This window comes from Sceloporus occidentalis, unplaced genomic scaffold, assembly GCF_023333645.1.
Source record: "Sceloporus occidentalis isolate IW3139 unplaced genomic scaffold, rSceOcc1.0.p SCAF_3, whole genome shotgun sequence".
Classification (NCBI taxonomy): Eukaryota; Metazoa; Chordata; class Lepidosauria; order Squamata; family Phrynosomatidae; genus Sceloporus; species Sceloporus occidentalis.
This window is the reverse complement of record NW_028316983.1, coordinates 109,444,309-109,464,640: the sequence shown is the minus strand read 5'-3', so window position 1 is coordinate 109,464,640 and position 20,332 is coordinate 109,444,309. Positions and strand designations below refer to the sequence as shown.

Genomic DNA, 20,332 nt, shown 5'->3' with positions numbered 1-20,332 from the left:
CCCTCCTTCTTAATCTAACATACTCAAACAAGCTCTGTTTAAAACATGTGAACAGTCAAAACAAAATCCCTACTGCCTTTTGTAAGAAAGTCTGGAATGGCAAATCCAGGCATTTAGCAATGTGCAACCATCACAAAGCACATGGTCCTCATAAAGCATTCATTTGTGGGCTTGTCCCTGCAATGAATCACAGTCCATTCATGACCTCCTGCATTCCACCATGCCAAAATTATTCACTACTGAGCCATATGTGCTAACTTACAAAATGAGCAACTTTCTGCAAAGTGACTTGGAATCCTTTCCTCCTTTTCTTCTATTCTTGCCTCCTTAGCAACGACCTGCTACTGAAAATAAACCAAAGCTACCAGTCTTTTATGGATATATTCTAATGTTAGACCTCTTGCTTTCTTTACTTTAGATTAGGAAAAGGTGGTTCATTATGATTGGTCATATCTTCCAGGCAACCACCAACCTAAAGATAGAATGGAGAGGTTCATTTGGTTGCCAAGTATTGTGATTGCCCTCTTGCCCAAAGAGCATTTTCTGTTTGTACCCAGCCAGGAGCCTACAATCCTACACCAGTAATGCCACAAAATAGTCTTTCTTTTTAATAAGCTTTTTGACCACTCTACATGACCATGGAAACTGATAGTGAGGCAACGGATGAAGGCTTGTCCTGTAGTAGCTTTTCATCTGAGACAGAAGTCAGGCAGTGTTGAGTACAGCTTTCATTTAATCCTAATTAATCACCCTTAGGACAGCTTTATATTCAAAACCCTTAAAAGCTTTCAAAACCCTGGACAGAGAGAAGTAAGCAGGTTGCTTTTACTTTTTTGAGTCATCCATGAATTGTTTCCTTAAATGCTATCCAGAACTAAAGTAAAGAACAAGCTATAATATCAACAAATCAGCATTTTGGACTAGAGATGTATGGATCTGCCAAGCCTAGTCTTATAGTTTTCCTACAAGCTGATTTTCCCTCAGTTGGGAAAGGGGGAGGCCTATCTTTCCACACTGAAATCTGTACATTTTTTTGTGATGTTCTTTTCCGAATGTGAACAATTTTGTGTGCATTATTCAAATATATGCATTTTAGATGTATGCACCCATCAACTAAAGTATATTTGTGCCTCTTTCCAGGATTTTTTTTAATGTGCACATTGTTGAGTGCATTTTCCCCTCACTGAGTGCATTGCAAATCCAATGGATCCATTGGTCCTGTTGGCCATGAAGCAAAATATCACAGAAACCAAAATGCACATCATGGTGACACCTTTATTAGGCCAACTAAAAAGAGCAAAACACATTACACTAGCTTTAGAAGCTCACCAAAGAAGATAAGTACAGTGGGACCTTGTTATCCACTGGGGTTTGGTTCCAGGATCCCCTGTGGATAACAAAATCTGTGAATGCTCAAGTCCCATTAAATATAATGGCAGAGCAAAATGGTGTCCCTTATATAAAATGGAAAATTAAAGTTTGCTATTTGAAATTTATACTTTTAAAAAATATTTTCAAGCTATGGATGCTTGAATCCATGGATTTAAAAAAATCTGTGGATAAGGAAGGCCGACTGTATTAATGTCAAGAGTCCATACCCTCCAAGATTTCACAGAAGAAAATCAAGACACTTGGGGTCAAGCAACATAATAGTGTGATCAAGATGACAAAAGTTATTACTGAGCGAAAACACACATGCTAGGAGAGGCCATGGTAATTTGCTTTTGCCTCACCCTACTAGAAAAGACACGATTCTGCCCCTTCCTTGCTTCTTCTTTCTGCCAAGTTAAGTGAGTACAAATTACTTTTGCACTTTGAACACAGGTTGTGTCTGCACAGGCCAGAATACTCCAGAAAGAGCCAAGAGTATTCTGCCCTGAAGCTGCCCAAACATCCCACTGTTCCTGCTGCTGCAAATAGCTCTCTCCTAGGCTGAAATGAGACACCCAGAGTCAATCACATGGTTGGGCACTTTGTTCAGATCTCAGAGGGAGCATCGTGCACAGCAGTAGTGGAACTGGGTGGCACAATAGGACATGCATGCAAACAAATGTCCAGCTTCAGAGGACTTTGGATTTTCTTGGGTGAACTGGAGCAAAGGATGAGGTTTCTTTAAGATGTGTTAAGAGTGGTATACTATGGGTTTCATCCTGAACTAGCTGTATATTGTCCAGGTAGTTCATACCAGAACTGGGGATTGGGCCCTGCATCATTGGACTGATCACCGTGAGAATGGAGGAAGCATGTTGTATTTGGCCCATGCTGACATAGCACATGCTTCCTCCATTACAACAACTGAAGTAAGTTGGGGACAAAAGGGGAAAGTGGAAGGAAAAGAGAGTAACTGGAAAATTTTAAAAGCAGCTGAAAAGGTTAGGTTGCAGACGACTGATCAAAATTATTCCTGACACATTGGGACAGTGGGAAGATACCAAAGTCATAAGGCTGCATCTTGTTTGAGCTTTTTGCTTCATTTGATTTTTATGATGGTCATGAAGAAGAGTTGATACAGGCTTCGGCCATACCCTTTCTTGGCATGAAGGGGCTGTGGATAGTTACTGGTATCTAGTACAGTTGGCCCTCCATATCTACAGGTTGTGCATCCACAGATTCAACCATCCATGGCTTGAAAATATTTTTCTTTAAATTTAAATTTTGCCATTTTATATAAGGGACACCATTTTACTACATCGTTGTATATAATGGGAGCTAAGAATTCATAGATTTGGGTATATTTGAGGGATCCTGGAACAAAATCCCAGTGGATACTGAGGGCCCACTGTATCACTGTGGTGTGCATTTTAGATTTTGTTGTATAAATCCCATACATATCATTAGGACAGTCAAAAACAGGTGTAGTGGCCTGCTATTAAATTCCATTGATTTAATTTCAACATAGCCATTTACAATCTTGGGAGGCCTGTTGTTTTTTAATTCAGTTATCTTCTGATATATTTTTGTCACCAAAGAAACCTGTTCCCAGCCAGTTTAACCACAACCATCAGACAGTTTTGTCTGTTTTCAAAAACAAAACTCGTTCTGCACACGTCATAAGAAACAGAAAGAAAAAAGGAAGTCCCTCAGTTTGTGGTAATGAGGCACACAGCAAACAGATCTTGCTGAGATGTGTTAGTATATAAATCCATCAGCAGAGAGTTTAGGGGCCATACTTGTGCAAGCTGTATGTAAAGAAAGTCAGAGATCCCAGAACAGAATGCAAAAAGTGTCTTGGCTATTGATGTGGCACCCGCATTCCACTGAAATGGAAGGAAAAGACCACGAGGTCACAGAAGGCAAGGATCATAAGAAGAAAAGCAAGGTTTTGTAAGTATACATATCCCTCTAAAATGGATATGGAATAAAAATGGATCTCTAAAGCTTAAGAATAAGAATGAGAAATTATTTCTTCTAAGTAATAAAGTTCCTTGGCCATAAAACATCTTCTGGTTTACCAATTACCAAACTATAAGACAGGATAGAATGCAAAACAGATTTTTAAGCAATATGCGGAAATCATAAAATTGTAGTACTGAAAACCCAGTAAAAATCCATCCTCTATTTTTAAGGATGTGACCCTAGTAGGTATACCAGAGTGAAAACTGGAGAAGACTCTTGTACCTTTAATGATGGTGTTGAACCAAAAAATTCAGTAAAAGTTGTTTCATACTTGATTGTGTGACAAGCAACTCCTGTCAAATATCCCTCTTTGACACATCCATTAATGTTACAGGAGTCATCGCCAGACTTTACTCTAAATCCTATGTATGCCTTGGGAAAAAATCCCATCAAAATTAATTCTATATATGACTGAACATTCATAGGATTAGGATGCCATCCTATCAGTTTCTATAGTAACATTAGTCATGTATTTTTAGCTGATCAAATGGACTATAACCCATTGAAGCTCATGCTATAATAACTGTTAGTCTTTAAGGTTGCATCGGATCCTGCTGCTTTTGCTGCAAGTGTCTGACATGGTTACTCCTTTTGAAGTTGCAACATTTACCTTGCTTATATTGTTAATCAATTTGTTTTTAAAAAAATCATGAAGCTTGTTTGTTTTAGGGCATGATGCAGTCAAATTAATATCTGAGAAATTCCACATGTTTTCCCTGATGAAAGACCCTTTGTGCCTGAAGGCAGCAGTTTATGCATGCTCATAATATTTTCTCAAAGGCAAAAAAGTATACAAAATCATGTTTCCTTTGAAATATTTTGTAAATTGAGAACAGGAACTTTCACTGATGGTGGTGCAAAATGGGTATGTGCTGTGCTTTTTTTACATTCCCCCTCAGCACAATCTGGGCCTCTTTACTTTTCTGTCATGGAGTTTGCTTTGCCAAATGTGGAAACACATTTTTAGACCTGGGTGGAATCCTCTGAGCATCTCTTTCAATAAGGCTAGATGTGATCCTGATCAAATCAATACTTTTTTTCTTGTAAGAAATGGGCATTAGGGATTCTGCGTCCTATAACCTGGATCCTATTCTTGACCTCAGCTAGAGTAAACTTGATAAACTAATAGCATTTACCAACATTTCGACTCACCAGTCAACAAACAGTTGGTTCAATGGGACTTGTTGGGATTGATCAATAGGATTCATGTCTATGTTTCAGAAGAGGAATTTCAAGATGCAGTTTTCACCCATTTTAAGCATGTGGCTTCTCTGTCAGTCATCTATAATTACTTTGTAGTTTTTTTTAGGAAGGGCTATATCTTTTGTTTGTATACCTCTGTAAAAGGTTATGTGCACAGAAGACTTCGTATCTATCTAGCTCAGTATGTATCTGCCCATACTGAACTGAATTTTATTATTGATTATGTCTTATCCTTGGTTTCAGGGGTGTAGAACTAAAAAACTACTTACTGTCTCTTGTGCCACACATAGAATCAGCTAACATCAAATATTCTACCTCCAAAGATGTAATGTAAGTATTAAATATTGTTGCTATCATTTTACCATATGACTGAAGAATATAGAACTTTTTCATACTGACTTTGACTTCTCTCTTAGATTTAGTAAGGTAGATCTATGCATGGAGAACATTGTTCAGTGTGAATGCATATAAGGCCTCCATTTATATTACTGTACTTAACTCTACTGAACTGACCAAATGTATCTTTCGGTGGAAAGAGAAGATGACCAGAAACTAGGAATACCAGATAGGCAACACCAGACCTCAAACAGCTGTCCCCGCAAGGCATAGCTTCTAAATTACATGCTGTGATGACAGAATTATAAAAAAAGCAAACCAGTGAGAGCTATCCACAGCACAAGGGAAGTATTTTGAGAGTCATAACTGAGGATAGAAGAGTTAAACCTACATTCCCAACATAATGTGACCTCAGTCAAGATCAGATTTTCTTCCACTCATTTTTAATGGGGATGGGAAGTTGAGGTGTATCTACATGGCAGATTTGTAGGAGCTCAGTAGCATCACTAGGGTTGGTGTCACCCGGTGTTGTAACTCATGGTGTCATCGCCTCATTGACCTCCTCTTCCCATCCCACACCATTCAGAATTCTTAGTACTAATGTTACTCATTAATCATAATTCCTGCATATCACTGAGTGTAATGATAATAATTGTGACATAGACAACTAGCAAAATTAAAACTATACCTTAAATTACAATATCATACACACAACCTAAATGTATTTACGTATACTGTACATAGTTTCAAGTGGTAGAATTCAAAGATATAGTAGGGTTAGTCTGTAAAATCAGTATGGAAAGAGATCTTGTAGCACGTTTGAAACTGACTGAAATAAAGAAGTTGTTAGCATGAGCTTTTGTAGACTTGAGCCTGTTTCCTCAGATGCATTTGGTGGAGTGTCATGTGGTAAAATGTAATGTTTTTAAAGAAAACTTTAAAAGAATATACAACAAATATAAAAATATTTTTTTAAAAAACAAAACCCTAACAACCCCTTTTGACTAGAAAGATGTACTTGTTTTGAATTTTATTTCTGTTTCAGTTCTGGGACATAGTCATTCCTCCTGTAAGCAAGTTGCCATACGTTTCTAAAAACTGAGGTGTATTAATATATCTAAACTTCTACAGAGACAGAAAATGGCAATCAGCTTCTGCAGATAAAGGCATAAATCCAGTTGATAGTCACTGTCAGTGTAGATCCCCTGAGTCAATTGCTGAATGATAATGTTGAATGATAATTGGCCTGTGTCAGTCTGGCTGATCCAATGGGTCTACTCTAGCAACTATAGCCACAACAGTTGCAGAGCACAGCCACACTTGACAGGATGTCAGGCAAGATAGTCAATATAATTCTGCTACATATTGACTCATCATCATATCAATTTTTTTTTACCTGGTCTTGTGTTATAAATACCTACATGTATCTTGATTCATCCTAATTTGTGATCTTTTTGTGTCATCAGCATGACACAATAATGAGTCAAACTGTTGAGTCCTGGGGTCAGCGCTCCACTCAGCTATGACACTCACTGGAGAGAGAGGAGTAAAACAAGATAGAAAGCAAAGATCAGCAAGAGAACACATGGTTTGCATACAGAATGCTTTGAAGTTCATTTCTGAGTAATTCCAGTTCACAAGATCCTATGATGAAATTAAACATGTCTCTGCAGATCCTTGATCTGACCTCCCATCTCTTTAGATTTATCTGAAAAGTAGCTATAGGAGTGAATTCTACATACTGGATCCAGTGCTGAAGAGAGTGAATTTCCTGTTTCTCCCATGCCACTACTATTTCACTGGTGCAAATGCATCCTCCCACAGTTGTCATTTATTTGTCCTGCGGTCTCCAAAGTGTTTGTTAGACTGCCGTCACATTGCAGAATTAATGCAGTTTGACACAATTTTAACTGCCATGGCTCCATTATATGGAATCCTGGAAGTTGTAGTTTGTCGTAGCAACAGAGCTCTCCTACAGAGAAGACTAAATATCACACAAAACTATAAATCTCAGAATTCCATAGCAGTGAGCCATGGCAGTTAAAGCCGTGTCAAACTGCATTAATCCTACAGCATAGATGCAGCCTTAGCCATAGGAAGGGGTAGGAAAGTACTCCTTCATGGAACTGTTACTGGTTAGCACAGATAATACTGGGCTAGATAAGGTCACTAACTGGATGATAAAAGACAGCTTCATATGCTCAGACTTAACCCAAAGGGTGAAATACATGCTTAGAGAAAGAGAGAGATTTTTGTCTAAAACTAACATTGTAGCAAATTTATGTAGACCATCCTTTCAAGAACACACACATATGCACATACTTTTTATAATATTTCTAACCCCCCCACCCCCCCCAAAAAAGTAAGTGAGGAAAAATTAATGACTCTGTGTTTTAAATTCTAATGTTAAATTCACCACTGTGCCTTTTCCAGAGTAGGCTCCTAGATTTCAAATAGTCAAGTTTGCATTTCTTGTGGTTCAGTTACATCTAACGTTGTTTCAGGTTCCCAGCTGAAGAAGTTATACAGTGGTCCCAGTCTCTGGAAAAGCTTCTGGAAACCCCATGTAAGTGTTTTCTTATAGGAGTTGTTATGAATTGTACTGTGTAATTGTGAAAGAACAGTCTTGAACAAAACATCAAAACTGTATTTTGAAAAATATGATTCTGGTAAGTATTATCACTCAGGGAGATCATTCTAAATGCCAAAGACCTTTCTCCAAATCAAAGGTCCCGGACTTGCATGCTTTAAAACAGGGACGGAAAACATACCATTGTCCAGAAGATGCTAGACTGAAACTCTCATCATCCCATGGCTATGATGATTGGGGCAGTTGGCCAATGAACAGCTGCTTCCCCATGCTGTTTTAGAGGTTCAGCAGAGGGAAGGTCCAATGACTAAAAATCATCACTTTCCCTCATTTCCCATTGTCTAAAGCCTCTGCAGGTCAAATTGTTGTTGTTGTTGTTGTTGTTGTTGTTATGTCCAAGTTATTTTTGACTTATGAACCTATCATAGGGTTTTGTTGCCATGTTTCTTCAGAGGACATTTGCTATTGCCATCCTCTGAGGCTGAGAGAGTGTGACTTGCCCAAAGTCACCTAGAGGGTTTTTATGCTCAAGTGGGGCATCAACCCTGATTTCCAGAGTCAGGAGCTTATTGCACAAGCCCTTGGGATGCTCCCAGCACGGAAAGAAAGGGAGAGGGATAGGAACAGAATGGGGACTATCACATATTTTACAGGAGGCAATTTTCAGGAACTGATCAGAAGCATTCCTGAAAACTGCCTCCTCTGGGACGAATCAGGAACGGAATGGGAACTTCCGGCAGTGTCAGCGGCGTTCTGGCATGTGATAGCCCCCCATTCTGTTCCCATCCTGCTCCCTTTCGTCACACCCCGATCAAGTCCCAAGGGGTTGTGCGATAAAGTCCTCATAGTTCATTGATCAAATAACTTCCTGTAAATGGAACAATGTCACTGGATATCACGCATGGAATGTGTGGGGAAAGCCCGTGGTTAATACCATCTTTATAGACCTATACAAGATCAACAACTACTCCACTCAGAACAGGGGAGAGAAAGCTGTGCCCTCCAATGTTGTTGGACTCCCTTCACATCAGCAACAGCCAGCATGACCATTAAGCAGGAATTTTGGAAACTGTAGTCCAAAATATATGGAGGGCCATGAGCTTCCAACCCCTGGCACAGACATTTGCCTAGGCCAGAGCTACAAAACCTGTGAGCTGTTAAACAATCTAACAGGCGCGCATAATGGACTAGCCAGATGTTTAACAAGCTCCCTCACTTTGATTTTGTGATTCCCTCCCCCAAAAAGGGAAGAAATAGATTTTATTGGTAGATGGTTGTTGTTAGTAACTTGTCAGGTCACATCTTGTATAAACCTGATTTGTATTTTTCTTTTTAAATATTTTTAAAGCAAACTTATGAGTGAGGCTCTCCTAAGTCTAGTAGCAATACATCTCTCAGCATCTTTTGTGTTCTAATCATGGGAAGTGCTAGACCAACAGTTTAGTCACTGGTGATAGAGAACAGAAAATTGCTGTCTTGCAGTCATGCTTCCCTTCCCAATCATGAGCACAAAGTCTGTATTCTTTTCCATACAGACTGGCTCTGTGTTAGATTAACATATAAACGTTATTGATAGTTGCCTTTCTTTTGAAAAAAATAAATAAAAGCTTTCACGTCAGCTTTAACTAATACACCAGCATTTTAAAACAAAATACCATTGGATTGAAGTCCCAGCCAGAGTACATGCTTGCACTGAATCAATGAGCATACATAAGTGTTGATTTATAATCCTGTAATTGATTCAGGAAGTCTAATCCAATTAGCCCTAAAATCCAGTTCTTTCATCAGGACAGGGCTATGTGACAGAATTCAAGGGTTTTACTCAAAAGCAGGATTTTCCACATTTTGAAATAACCTAAGCAACATACAGGACCATGGCGGTAAGGTGGATCACCTTCATCTCTACAAAGGTTTTGGACTTCAGCTCCCACAATCCTTTACCATGGGCTAGCTTGCTGGGGCTTCTGAGACAGGTAGTCCAAAACAGCTGGAGGACTGAAAGTTGACCACCATTGATCTAAGCAGCCCTCTACTTCTTAAAACTATCACGTCCAGAGTCTTAGGGGGTTAAACAGACCAGTGTTTAACACTGGCCACAGGGTAAAGTGGGGGTGTGGCATCTGCACTCAGCATGCCCCAATGTCGGTGTTATACCATTCACCTGACCACACAGCAGGGGCCCTCACGGTGCTCCTTTGGCACAGCAGTTAGGCATGCTGTGCCAAAGGAGCACTAAAAAGCTTCTGCCATGGTGGCAAGGGCGCCTTTTTGCTATCTCATTTATACTGTCTTGATACTATACTAATTTTGACAAAGTCCTTGGACAATGTTGTTTAAAATATAAAGATCTTTAACAAGCCCTCTAAAACTGAGTAACGAGGTCTGAAATTGTAGAGCCAGGGGGAAAGGGATCCATTTCTAAGGATCCTATGGGCTTCTGAAAAAACAGTACTGGCACATAGCTTAATGCTGATTATAATTGAGGTGTCTTCTTTATTTTGTTTTCCTCCTATTTAAGTTCATGGCTAAAACATTATATATTTTTTTCTGTTTATCACAGATGGTCAAGATGCTTTCAAAGAATTTCTGAAATCTGAGTTCAGTGATGAAAACATTGAATTTTGGCTGGCTTGTGAGGATTACAAGAAAACCCAAGCTGATCACTTACATAGCAAAGCAGAAAAGATTTATAAGGAATTTGTTCAGTCAGATGCTATAAAACAAGTAAGTTCTAATTTCTTCCAGCAATATCATGTGTATAAAATAGGCCTGGAACAGTCTTGCATGGGGAGGCATTCATCTGAAAGCATTCCCATTTATTTTATCCATCCCCTCAAAAAATATGAACATGGGTCCTGACTGAAAAGTAGCCACTAAATTACCTATCTGAGCTATATCATATCTTTGAGAGATCTCTTGCCTCCATAGTAAGACTTATTTAAGTTCCTAGTTCATCCTTTTTAATTAAAAAGAGGTTTTCGGCTAATAGCATAAGCTCATACCCAGGAATCCTGAGGTTGTATTTGGTCTAGATTATGTACTATGGACCACAATACAATCTGGACAATGTTTGATCATGGAGTTTCTGTGTGTATGATAACACACAAGTAGAAGAAAGGCAGGAACGTTATTTGCATTAATCTAGGGCTGCAGGTATACTGCAGAATTAATGCAGTTTCACATTGATTTAACTGCCATGGCTTACTGCTGTGGAATTCTGGGATCTGTAGTTCTGTGAGCTATTTAGCTGTCTCTGTCAGAGAGCTCTGGTGCCACCATAAACTATAAATCCCAGGGTTCCATAGCCAGGACAGTTAAAGCAGTGTCAAACTGCATTAATTCACTCTTTTTTAAATCAAGGGATGGAGCAGTTAGATATAATCAATTAATAATCTAGGTTAATAAAATAGTAAAGAATTCAGTAGAGCATTTTCCAAACCTGAACAAAAAGGAAGTCTCTTTGAGAATGTTTGTTGATTATGCAGGGTATGGAACAATCTGAATGAAAGATGTTTTGTTTTGTCTTGTTTTGTTTTTTATGAGTATATGCTCACTCTGTGTTTTTATTTATGTGAAAATTAATAAAAAGTAATTAAAAATAATAATTCTGCAATGTGGCAGCAGACTAGGGCAGTTAAACACACACACCTGGGGTGAGATTAGAACTAGAATACAGAGGTGCACGACCACATGAAGTGTGGAGTCATATCCTTAGAAAACCGATGTTCATTTGAGCTTCCTGAGATAAATGAAAACGCAGAGTAAAAAGTAGACTTCAGAAAAATTGCTTAACAGTGTTGAAAAAGGTTGTGGCCTTACATTTGTAAACAGGTTTTTAAAGCATGAGAATGTCAACAGGATTATTTTAGAACTTATTGAATTTAAATTTACTCTCCTTAGGTCAACATTGACTTTCACACAAGAAAAGACATAGCTAAGAAAGCTCAAGACCCAACACCATCAAGCTTTGATGAGGCCCAGAGACTTGTGTTTGTACTGATGGAGAGGGATTCGTATCCAAGATTTCTCAAGTCCAGATTCTACCTCAATCTGCTTAGTAAGGTTGAGTGCAACAATCTCAAGTGAGGACCCTGGAGAGAACCATGGATGGGCTTTGAAGATTTTTTGACACTGAAAGCAGTTTGCATGTGGCTGGACCTATAAACAAAATGGGAGAGTTGAAACTGAGGATAAAAGAAGTTGGAACTGTCAATGCCTGGGCTCATCCACATGACACTCCCCAGGCAATGTGTGGGTGCCTAGGCTATTTTCACCAAGAAGACATAGGTGAAAGAAAGACTCTAATGCCTTTGCACTATTAAGCTAAAGGCCATTTACCATGTTGTTATCTCATTTCTCAGGAACAACATAAGGGAAGATTGTGCATCTATCCATGTTCTTACCTATGAGCCATATTGTTTATGTCATAGTCAATGCATCATCAGTTTCTCATTCCCTTATAACTTATAGCTAAATGCATGAACTGACTCCCTTGAAAAGCATTGTGGATGAGGTCTGTTTTTGTTTTTAAAAGGTATGTGTAAATCCCTCCTCCAAGCCATGGGCAAATGGTATCACATGTAGAACTTCCATTTGTCCTGACCAGGAGATATGCATTCTTTGTCAGTTTGTAGTGTTCTGACATTGAATACAATTTGCTTTTCTAGAGAGACAAAAACATATGGCTAAGGGGGAGCTTCTCACTTGAACCTGAACTGAAGATAATTCTTTCTTATGGTTGTCTCATTTATCTTTCCACTTTCTGGAAGAGAGGGGTGCATATATATAATCCCCACCAAGCTCTGCTGCTTTTTAAAAGAAATTCCATGAAAATCAAATTGTGACCTATCATAATCTTCCATTTGGGGTAACGCTCAGATATTTGGTGCCTGATGGAAAGCTAATCAGCTCCATGAATTGTGGACATGTTTCCTGGGAGGGTGGTGAAATTTCATCATCACCACCACCAAATTGGGCTTATACATGTGTCAGTGTGCTTACATTGAAAGGATCCCCTGAGCTTCCCAGTGGGGATGTTACTCCACATCAAGTGGCAAAACTGATGTTTCAAACTGACTATATCTTCGTTCCTAAGATAAGTGAATTTATGGATGTTCACAGAAGAAAAAATTGCTCGTTCATTCTCATTACCTGCACAACTCTGGCCTCTTTGTGATATGAGACAAAGCATGGGTAAAGTTAGCTACTCAGTGGGGCAGACCACGATCAAACCTTTGGATAATCCCCCGCCTGACTTCCCAAGATGCAGTGACCTCCTGGAGAGGCTTTGCAAGAGGAAGGAAAACTTTTTTTCACTGAATTTCCTCAAGTTCACTTATCTTAGTATCCAAGCCAATATATTTAGGAATTAAATCTATCAACCAAAACAGCAATTGCTGCTCCAAGTGTAATCCCATCTGATATATGATGCATTCAGTTATGTGTGACTTCAGAATATTTAGTGTACTGTATGTTTCTTTGAATCCCAGCAGATTGGAATCCTGTAGATATAAGCTAGTATGTGAATAATTATATTTTAGGAGTTCATATACAACATAGTAATATTTAATTTATTGCAGATTATAAATTAATACCAAATAACCACAACATTACAACTATTTCACAATCCTCCTGTGTTTGGGTGACTATTTTCTCTCTTTTAATAGCATCAGAGAAGAGACATCAATCACTCCTTGACAACATGGATAGTGAGCAGAGTTGCTGGATGACAAATTATACATGCCCACTCCCAGAATCAGAGCTTGAGAAAGATAGTATTATGAAGTAAAATGACCAGAATTCCCCTGTTAGTTTATGACCATTTTAACTGAGGATTTCAGGGGTCATAATCCAGCACCACTTTCCCAAGTCCTGCCCAAGATAGAAAGTAGCATGTGGATATGCAGAGTTGCTTATGTATTTCAGTTGAACAGTTACTGATTTTGGTCACAAGCAACAAGCCACTAGGCTACGAGAAATGTTTGTAGGTCTTTGTTCTTTGATAACACATTCTAAATAATGCTCATGACCTGACTTACCTTATGCAAATGTTTCATTTTGTAAATGAAATTAGATTAATTATGGCCTAGTAATTAGTTAAGTGAGACAGTAACTTCAAGTGGGAAGCTATGTGGGATAAGGGACCTGTCCTGCATGCTTCTAAATTGTCCTGCTAGAGTCAGGTACAGTTAAGGATACTGTCCCATCACCAGTACTCCATTCACATGTAGATCTAGCAAAACATCTTGGACTACCCTTGAAAATACTGTTGAATCAGGCCTACACAATGTCAACCACCAAGCCAGAGGAGCCCTCCTGTCCTATTGGATCCTCCAAGGGCTAAAGAATTGTTATCTTATGTTGTGGAAATTGTGTGTGATGAACCACAAGATATATCAGTAATGATGGATGAGGTTTGGCCAATTGTCCACTATTGTTTTCTAATTTAATGGACAAAATTTATGCTGGAAGGCCAACACAGCCAACACAGATAGTCACAACATGTCTCATGCTTGTCTGTCATTTGGACCAGAAATTCTCAACCTTTGATTCTCTAAGTCAGTATGATCACTGAGCAAAGATTTTGAAATTTAATATCCAACGCATCCTTCCAAAGAATGACAACTACTGATGAAGGACTTTACCACACAAGGCTAAAAAGCAGGACAAAGCATCTTTGGCCAGTACATATCACATGACATCATGTCCATCCTGCTACTGCCTTGTATTCCATGTATTACTGTATTGCACCTTTTCATTGGCAGGTGAACACAATCAATAGGTTCTCAATTTTGCTGATATTCTGTTACTGCTTTCATGTGATAGATCCCATCTGCTGCAGTTCAGCTTCTCAGACAGTCATATGATGTGAGTGAGCATGACTTTGCTCCTCTCCCCCATCACCAACACAGTGATTATGCCACTAACAGCTTCCCAAAGCCAGCTGCAGTGTGCATAGTCACATAGCATATAGCGTTGGAAGGTGGTTGTCAGCTGAGATGGAGGGGACAGTGGAGATTATCGCATTAGCTTCACTGCCAGGATAGAACCAGGATGTAACTTTCTTATCGCATTCACCCATAACTTGGCCGTAGGCAGCCCCTATGCAACTCAGGCTTCTTTTGCAGCTTTTCAAGAATGTTATTTTCCCGTTCTTGAAAAGATGTGAGACAAGCCCAAGGAAGCCCAAGTTGCATATGGGCTGCATACTGTCTGGTGATAAGATCTGCCTTTAAAAAGTTACATCCCAGTTCTATACCAGCAGCGAAGCTAATACAATAATCTCCAGTGACACCACATGACTAGCAATCAAGCAAATGCCTCAAGGATGGCTTTTCATACCCAGGGCATTGTGTGATTACCTTTTCATTCATGGGTTTCCCCCATTAATTAAAAGGGAGAGGTGGGAGACAGAGCCGCTATGGGTTGGAGGCAGCATCATGTGATCACCATTGCCAAAGCCGCTTCCTTCCCAGGGGAAGAAACATAGTAATTTATATTGGAATTATATATATTGGAATTATGTATATTAATGGAATTTATATTGGAATGCCAACATAGCCAACACAGATAGTCACAACATGTCTCATGCTTGTCTGTCATTTGGACCAGAATTTCTCAACCTTTGATTCTCCAAATATTTTTGATGTTAACTCCCAAAACCCCAAGTCAGTATGATCACTGGGCAGCGATTTTGGAAGCTAATATCCAAAGCAACCTTCCAAAGAATGACAACCACTAATCACAAGCCACTTGTGATAATCCCCTTCAACAACTGATAGGCAGTGATGGCTGATGGTCCCATGTTAATGGAGTGGTGCTCTTAGTTACAGTTTGAATTTTAGAGGAGAGGTCCAAGGTGCTGAGCCATATGTCCAAAATAGGTTCAGCACCTTGGACAACTTTAAAATCAGAATTAAAAGCCAAAGTGAATTCATCACCCCTTTGACCTCAATGCCACAATCCATCATTGATGTTTGGTCTGCTATTAAATTTGCCCAACTAAAGGGCAATACTGTTGCCTTCTTTGTCACTCTGTGCTGTTTTTTTTTTAAAGGGAAGGCAAGGTAATACTAGAATTAATTAATTAATTAAATAAATAAATAAATAAGTTGCCTGTTAGATGCTTTCATTCTATAGAGTTCCTTCTGCTATGGGGTAAATTCTAGTGTGTTGCTTTTTGTTGTTGCTATCTGCTTGGAAATACATAGTTGAATGACATTTTACCCCCATCCCCATTCCACATACAGAAGCTGGCTGAATTGGCAGTCAAATATTACTTCACCACTGGCCATCAGATAGCATCCTTTACCAAGTGTGAGGCAGCAGGCTAATCTGGAACATCAGTGGCTCATGGTCTGGTAGGACAGGTACATCTCAACAGCATTTTTGGGTGAAGTGTTATTTTGTGGGAACCATGGGCCATCTCTTTGTTCAGGGTCTCTAGAACTGGTTGTGTGGCATACACAGTTCTGCACCCAAAACAGAGAGAAAGAAATGGGTAATTCTTGAAGAATATTGAGGAGGTTGCCACTGCTGTTGTTCAGCATGTTACCTTATTTTTGCCTAGTGGTATGTCCAGCCTCATGTTTGAGGCCAACAGAAGGTAATCTTCAGCCTGCTTGGCCCATGGATTTGATTTTTGGTGTGGACGTAGATTCATAAAACCCTGCAACACATGTCAGTAAGGACCCCAGTTCACACAATATCTTTTTTGGATTTGTTCCAAATTACTAACTCACCCTCCACCCCCAATAAACTCATATATTCTAATCTGCCTCTGGGTTCAAAACATCTATGGCTGCCTGTGCAAAGATGTTCAACTGTGTTCTGCTTACACCAAAATATAGTATATGTACATACTAAATAAATAGATATCTTGGATTTGTGGGCGAAATCCAGGCAGATTAACATTCCCAGGATGCTAAATGATATTTAGAAACAGGACAACTTTGAAGAAGTTCTAGGTCATTCTCTGTGATACTATATGGTAGGGATGAAAAGAATATTGAAAAATGTTGCATGATGAAAAATTGGTTTCCCAAGTACTGGCATGCCCTGATGAGGGTACTGGAGAGATGAGAATATTTGTATTTCAGGATACAGTCATCACAAAAAGAGAAAGAGAGAGAGAGAGAGAGAGAGAGAGAAGCCAAGAAACCATTATTTTCTGCACAGAAAACGTCTTTATGCAGAAAATTCTGTTTTCTGTGGACTGAAAATGCCTGTATTTGCAAGTAGATCTCAAAAATTGGAGTTTTCAAGGACTATCTCTCCACAAAGGGAAACATGATAAAATGATTCATTCTTGACTGATAGAATGAAATTTATGAAGACTTTCATCCTTGTCCTGGGGAATGTGTGACACAGATGATTGACACAATCATTCCTAAATTTACACTCCTTCTGAACAAAGCTAATTCAGCTTTTTCATTTTCCAGAAATCTGTAACAACCAGGCCAGTTGCTGGAAGTTAAATGAGTGATGGTTAAAAGTAAATGCTGCCCCAGTTATAAGCCCATGTTAGAACATACACTGGTGGTGATAGTGATGAAGTAATCTTTCTTTGCCTTCACTGAATCTTCACAGTGGCATTCAGCAGAACTGGTCATGGTCTTTTCAGTTTTGCTGCCACACTAATGTTCAGGATTGTTGGTTGCCCACTACAGCAGTTTTTCAGTCCAGTTTCACAATAAAACTGTTAGTATCCATCATAACCTGGATGCTGTTTTTCAGTACACATACTAAAAGCAGCTGAAGCACTGCTTTGCCACGTGTTGCTGGTTGAATTTGCTTCCTGAGAAAGGATATGGACAAGACTGCTGTGGAAATGGGGAGAATCATGGTGATATACTGTTCCCCCTGCACCAGGTTTGCTCATACTTACTTTTCTGACTTGTAAAAATGTAACAGGATTGAATTAACCAGCTGAGTCCAGAAAAATCATAAATGCCTCTTTCCAAGAGGCGATGAGTGGATAGGTGAATTCCTAACAGTTTCTATCAAAGTAGTTATGATTCTGTTCCTACTGGGGAATACATTTTCATTGACCTCAGCTGTAAATTAGCATTGAATCTTTTAGGGATAAAGAGCTTGGACGGGTGGCTGATGTACCATTCCAAACACTGTGAGCACAATTATCTGCATCCACTGTTTTCTGGTTTGGGTTTGGATAGCCTTTGCTAGAGGAGGAATTAAGCGGCATCCTGCACATTCTCCTGAAGCTCCTCAGAGTTTTCATTATCATCAAGCATGTTGTTATTCTAGACTGGCTAGCTGGGATTTGTATCAAGGGCAACATTTTACTGGATACACTTTTAACTGAGTGGCCATTTCCAGAAATAACACAGTTACATAATAGTGTTCATCAGGGCGCCTAGTTTGGTGCCACATAATATTTAACAATTTTAAAAAGAGTATATGTATAAGAACATACATGTTTTTTGTGTTTCTTAAAAAATTAACAAGATGAATGTCTGAACGCTTAGGTTTTTTTAAACAAAACACTACAACAGCAAAGTCCTCCTTGACTTCCAGCTGCTAACCCAACAGTGTTGTCAGGCAGTTGGCAGGAAGCACACCATAGTGCTGGTGGGTGGTGCCCAGCGTGTTGGTTTACAAGTCATGAAGGAGCAAAATCTTCAGAGCTGACGCATTGCAGGGCTGGGTTGAACTGCATTATCACAATCTGCATTTCAAGTTGTTGAGTTGTAAAGGACTCCAGACAGATGGCAGGGCTTATTTATCAAGACTGACAGTAACTGGTGAGATTGACCAGCAGGCCAGCTCTCCATTGCCGTAGTAGAATTTTTCATAGAAAACTGGAGGGTAATTTACAATAGCAACATTAGCCTGAAAGGCCAGTTTACATTTCCTTTTCAAACTTCAAGTTCACATTTGCTTTTTTTCTGGACCACCTCTGCCAAACTAGCCCACGATGGCTGCAGGGATGGCTAGTGTCAAAATACAGTGTAAAAACTGCTCTTAGAGTCACTTGAAAACATACACAGTTACTACAGCAGCTGTAGCTCTAGAATGTAGACTTTTACGATGAGCATAAATAACAAAGAAGGCAGTTGCTGATCCTATCTTGCTGTGACAGAAATAAGAAGCTTGGTTTCACCGTCTGCATTTGCTCTTTAGCTCACAGTTATTTCAATTCTTCCACGTTCCAAACCTAGTCTTGACGTGTTTATGCTTATTATTGCCTGACTCAGGTTTAAGAGTCACTTCTTGAACTGGATCACCTAAATCCTAAAAATACAAGAGAGAAAGAGAAACGTTTTTAACATTTAACCAAGCATTCAGGACTTTGTGTGGCAAGACACATTTTGAAAAGCAAGGGATAAGGAGCACTTTCACACTACACAGTTATGATACTGTGATTCTTGTTTAATTGCCATGGCAGCATACTGGGATTTGTAGTTTGACAACCTCTCTAGCTGAGAATTCTAAACAATCATCCCTAAACTACAAATTTCAGGATTCTATATAGGATGTTGTCCTATCAGTTAAAGTGGAATCATGGTGAGTTAATCAGGTAGTATGAATCATCCCAGAGTAAGATATGTATCACTTGAATGTAAATATGATATACTTTTCAACTGTCCCAATCAGGAATGGGCTGCCCCAATGAATCCCCTATCATCTCATTTTTTCAGCTGCTTTAAAAATGTCCCAGTTTCTTCTTCGTCGTCCATTTCCTCCATCATCCCTCAGTTTACTTCTATTGCTGAAAACTGAGTTCAAAATATAAAAGTTCAGTAGTTTGTGCTCAATTAACTCGGTTGGGGGAGTGGACAGAAGGGGAGAAATCTTCTCCTTCATCGTAGACTAAGGCAAAAGCTAACTGCTGCTGCTTCTCCCAGCTAGTGAGTTCTTCCTCATTAATGATCTTTGGTTACACTGTGATTTTTTTTCGACCACATGAATTTCCAATTTTCATCTGTATAATGTTGGAGGGTATAGGGTATAGAATGGGGTGGGTAGCCACCCTTGTCCCATTTTAATATTTGCGTGGACCCCTCATGGGCTACACCCACATATTATATTTTAATATTTTTAATATTTTTAATATTTAATATTTTAATACTTTATCTTTCACATATGTCTAGTTATGAGAAAAGGCTATTCTGCACCTAGAAAAAATCTGGAGGTGAAATAGTCTTCAAACAGAGGATTGTGTCTTGTGGGACTTCTTGACATAATTCCATAAACCGCACAATTACACTCCTAGTGCTGAATATAGCAGATAAGGAACCTGCAACAAAGAAGGCAAGAATTGGAGAAGAGTCCAGAAAAGAGATGTTCATAATATAACAGAAACTAGTTGAATTTTTGGTCAGCTTTGGGGAACCTTGTCCCCAAAACAAAGTCAAAAGAAAAGAAAACTTTTTAAAACTCATTAACCCTACTTCCTGAATAGGGTCAATGAGTTTCAAACCTTCATGTGATTACAGCCCTCCTGACTGTCTCATGTCTCCCTTGTCTCTAGCATGCAAAATAGGTGGTAAAGGGAAAGCAACGATTTGTAACATGAAGTTCCCACCACAGTCCACAGACATCAAGTCCCGGCCCACAACCGTGATATCCCTGGTTTCTGCTAGCGTCAATGGAGAGGAACTCCAACTTGATCTAACATTAAACAAAAATGGTGACCTAAAAGAGATCTGCATCATCCCCATGTCATCACTTGGACTTTTGATAAAATTAATAGGTCATTGTTAGAGAAGGCTGGCCTTACATTCCTTAATGATGATGATTACCACATCCAAGTCCATTATATACCTCATAAATATTATGGAGATA

At 39.1% G+C, this 20,332-nt stretch overlaps 1 protein-coding gene across 1 annotated transcript; it reads left to right on the top strand.

The window, feature by feature from the left end:
- Positions 1-3,214: 3,214 nt before the first annotated feature.
- Positions 3,215-12,240, top strand: RGS1 (regulator of G protein signaling 1). The gene is made up of 5 exons (XM_089518727.1): positions 3,215-3,324; positions 4,843-4,929; positions 7,440-7,501; positions 10,086-10,249; positions 11,426-12,240. Exons 1-5 carry the CDS (start codon positions 3,215-3,217, stop codon positions 11,609-11,611), a joined length of 609 nt encoding a protein of 202 aa, XP_089374853.1. The 3' UTR covers positions 11,612-12,240.
- The last annotated feature ends 8,092 nt before the right edge of the window (positions 12,241-20,332 follow it).

Coding starts and splice junctions, on each gene's coding strand:
- RGS1 (XM_089518727.1), top strand. CDS start 3,215: ATGCAAAAAGTGTCTTGGCTATTGATGTGGCACCCGCATTCCACTGAA. Junction 3,325..4,842: donor AAGAAGAAAAGCAAGGTTTT/GTAAGTATACAT, acceptor CCTTGGTTTCAG/GGGTGTAGAACTAAAAAACT. Junction 4,930..7,439: donor TCTACCTCCAAAGATGTAAT/GTAAGTATTAAA, acceptor ACGTTGTTTCAG/GTTCCCAGCTGAAGAAGTTA.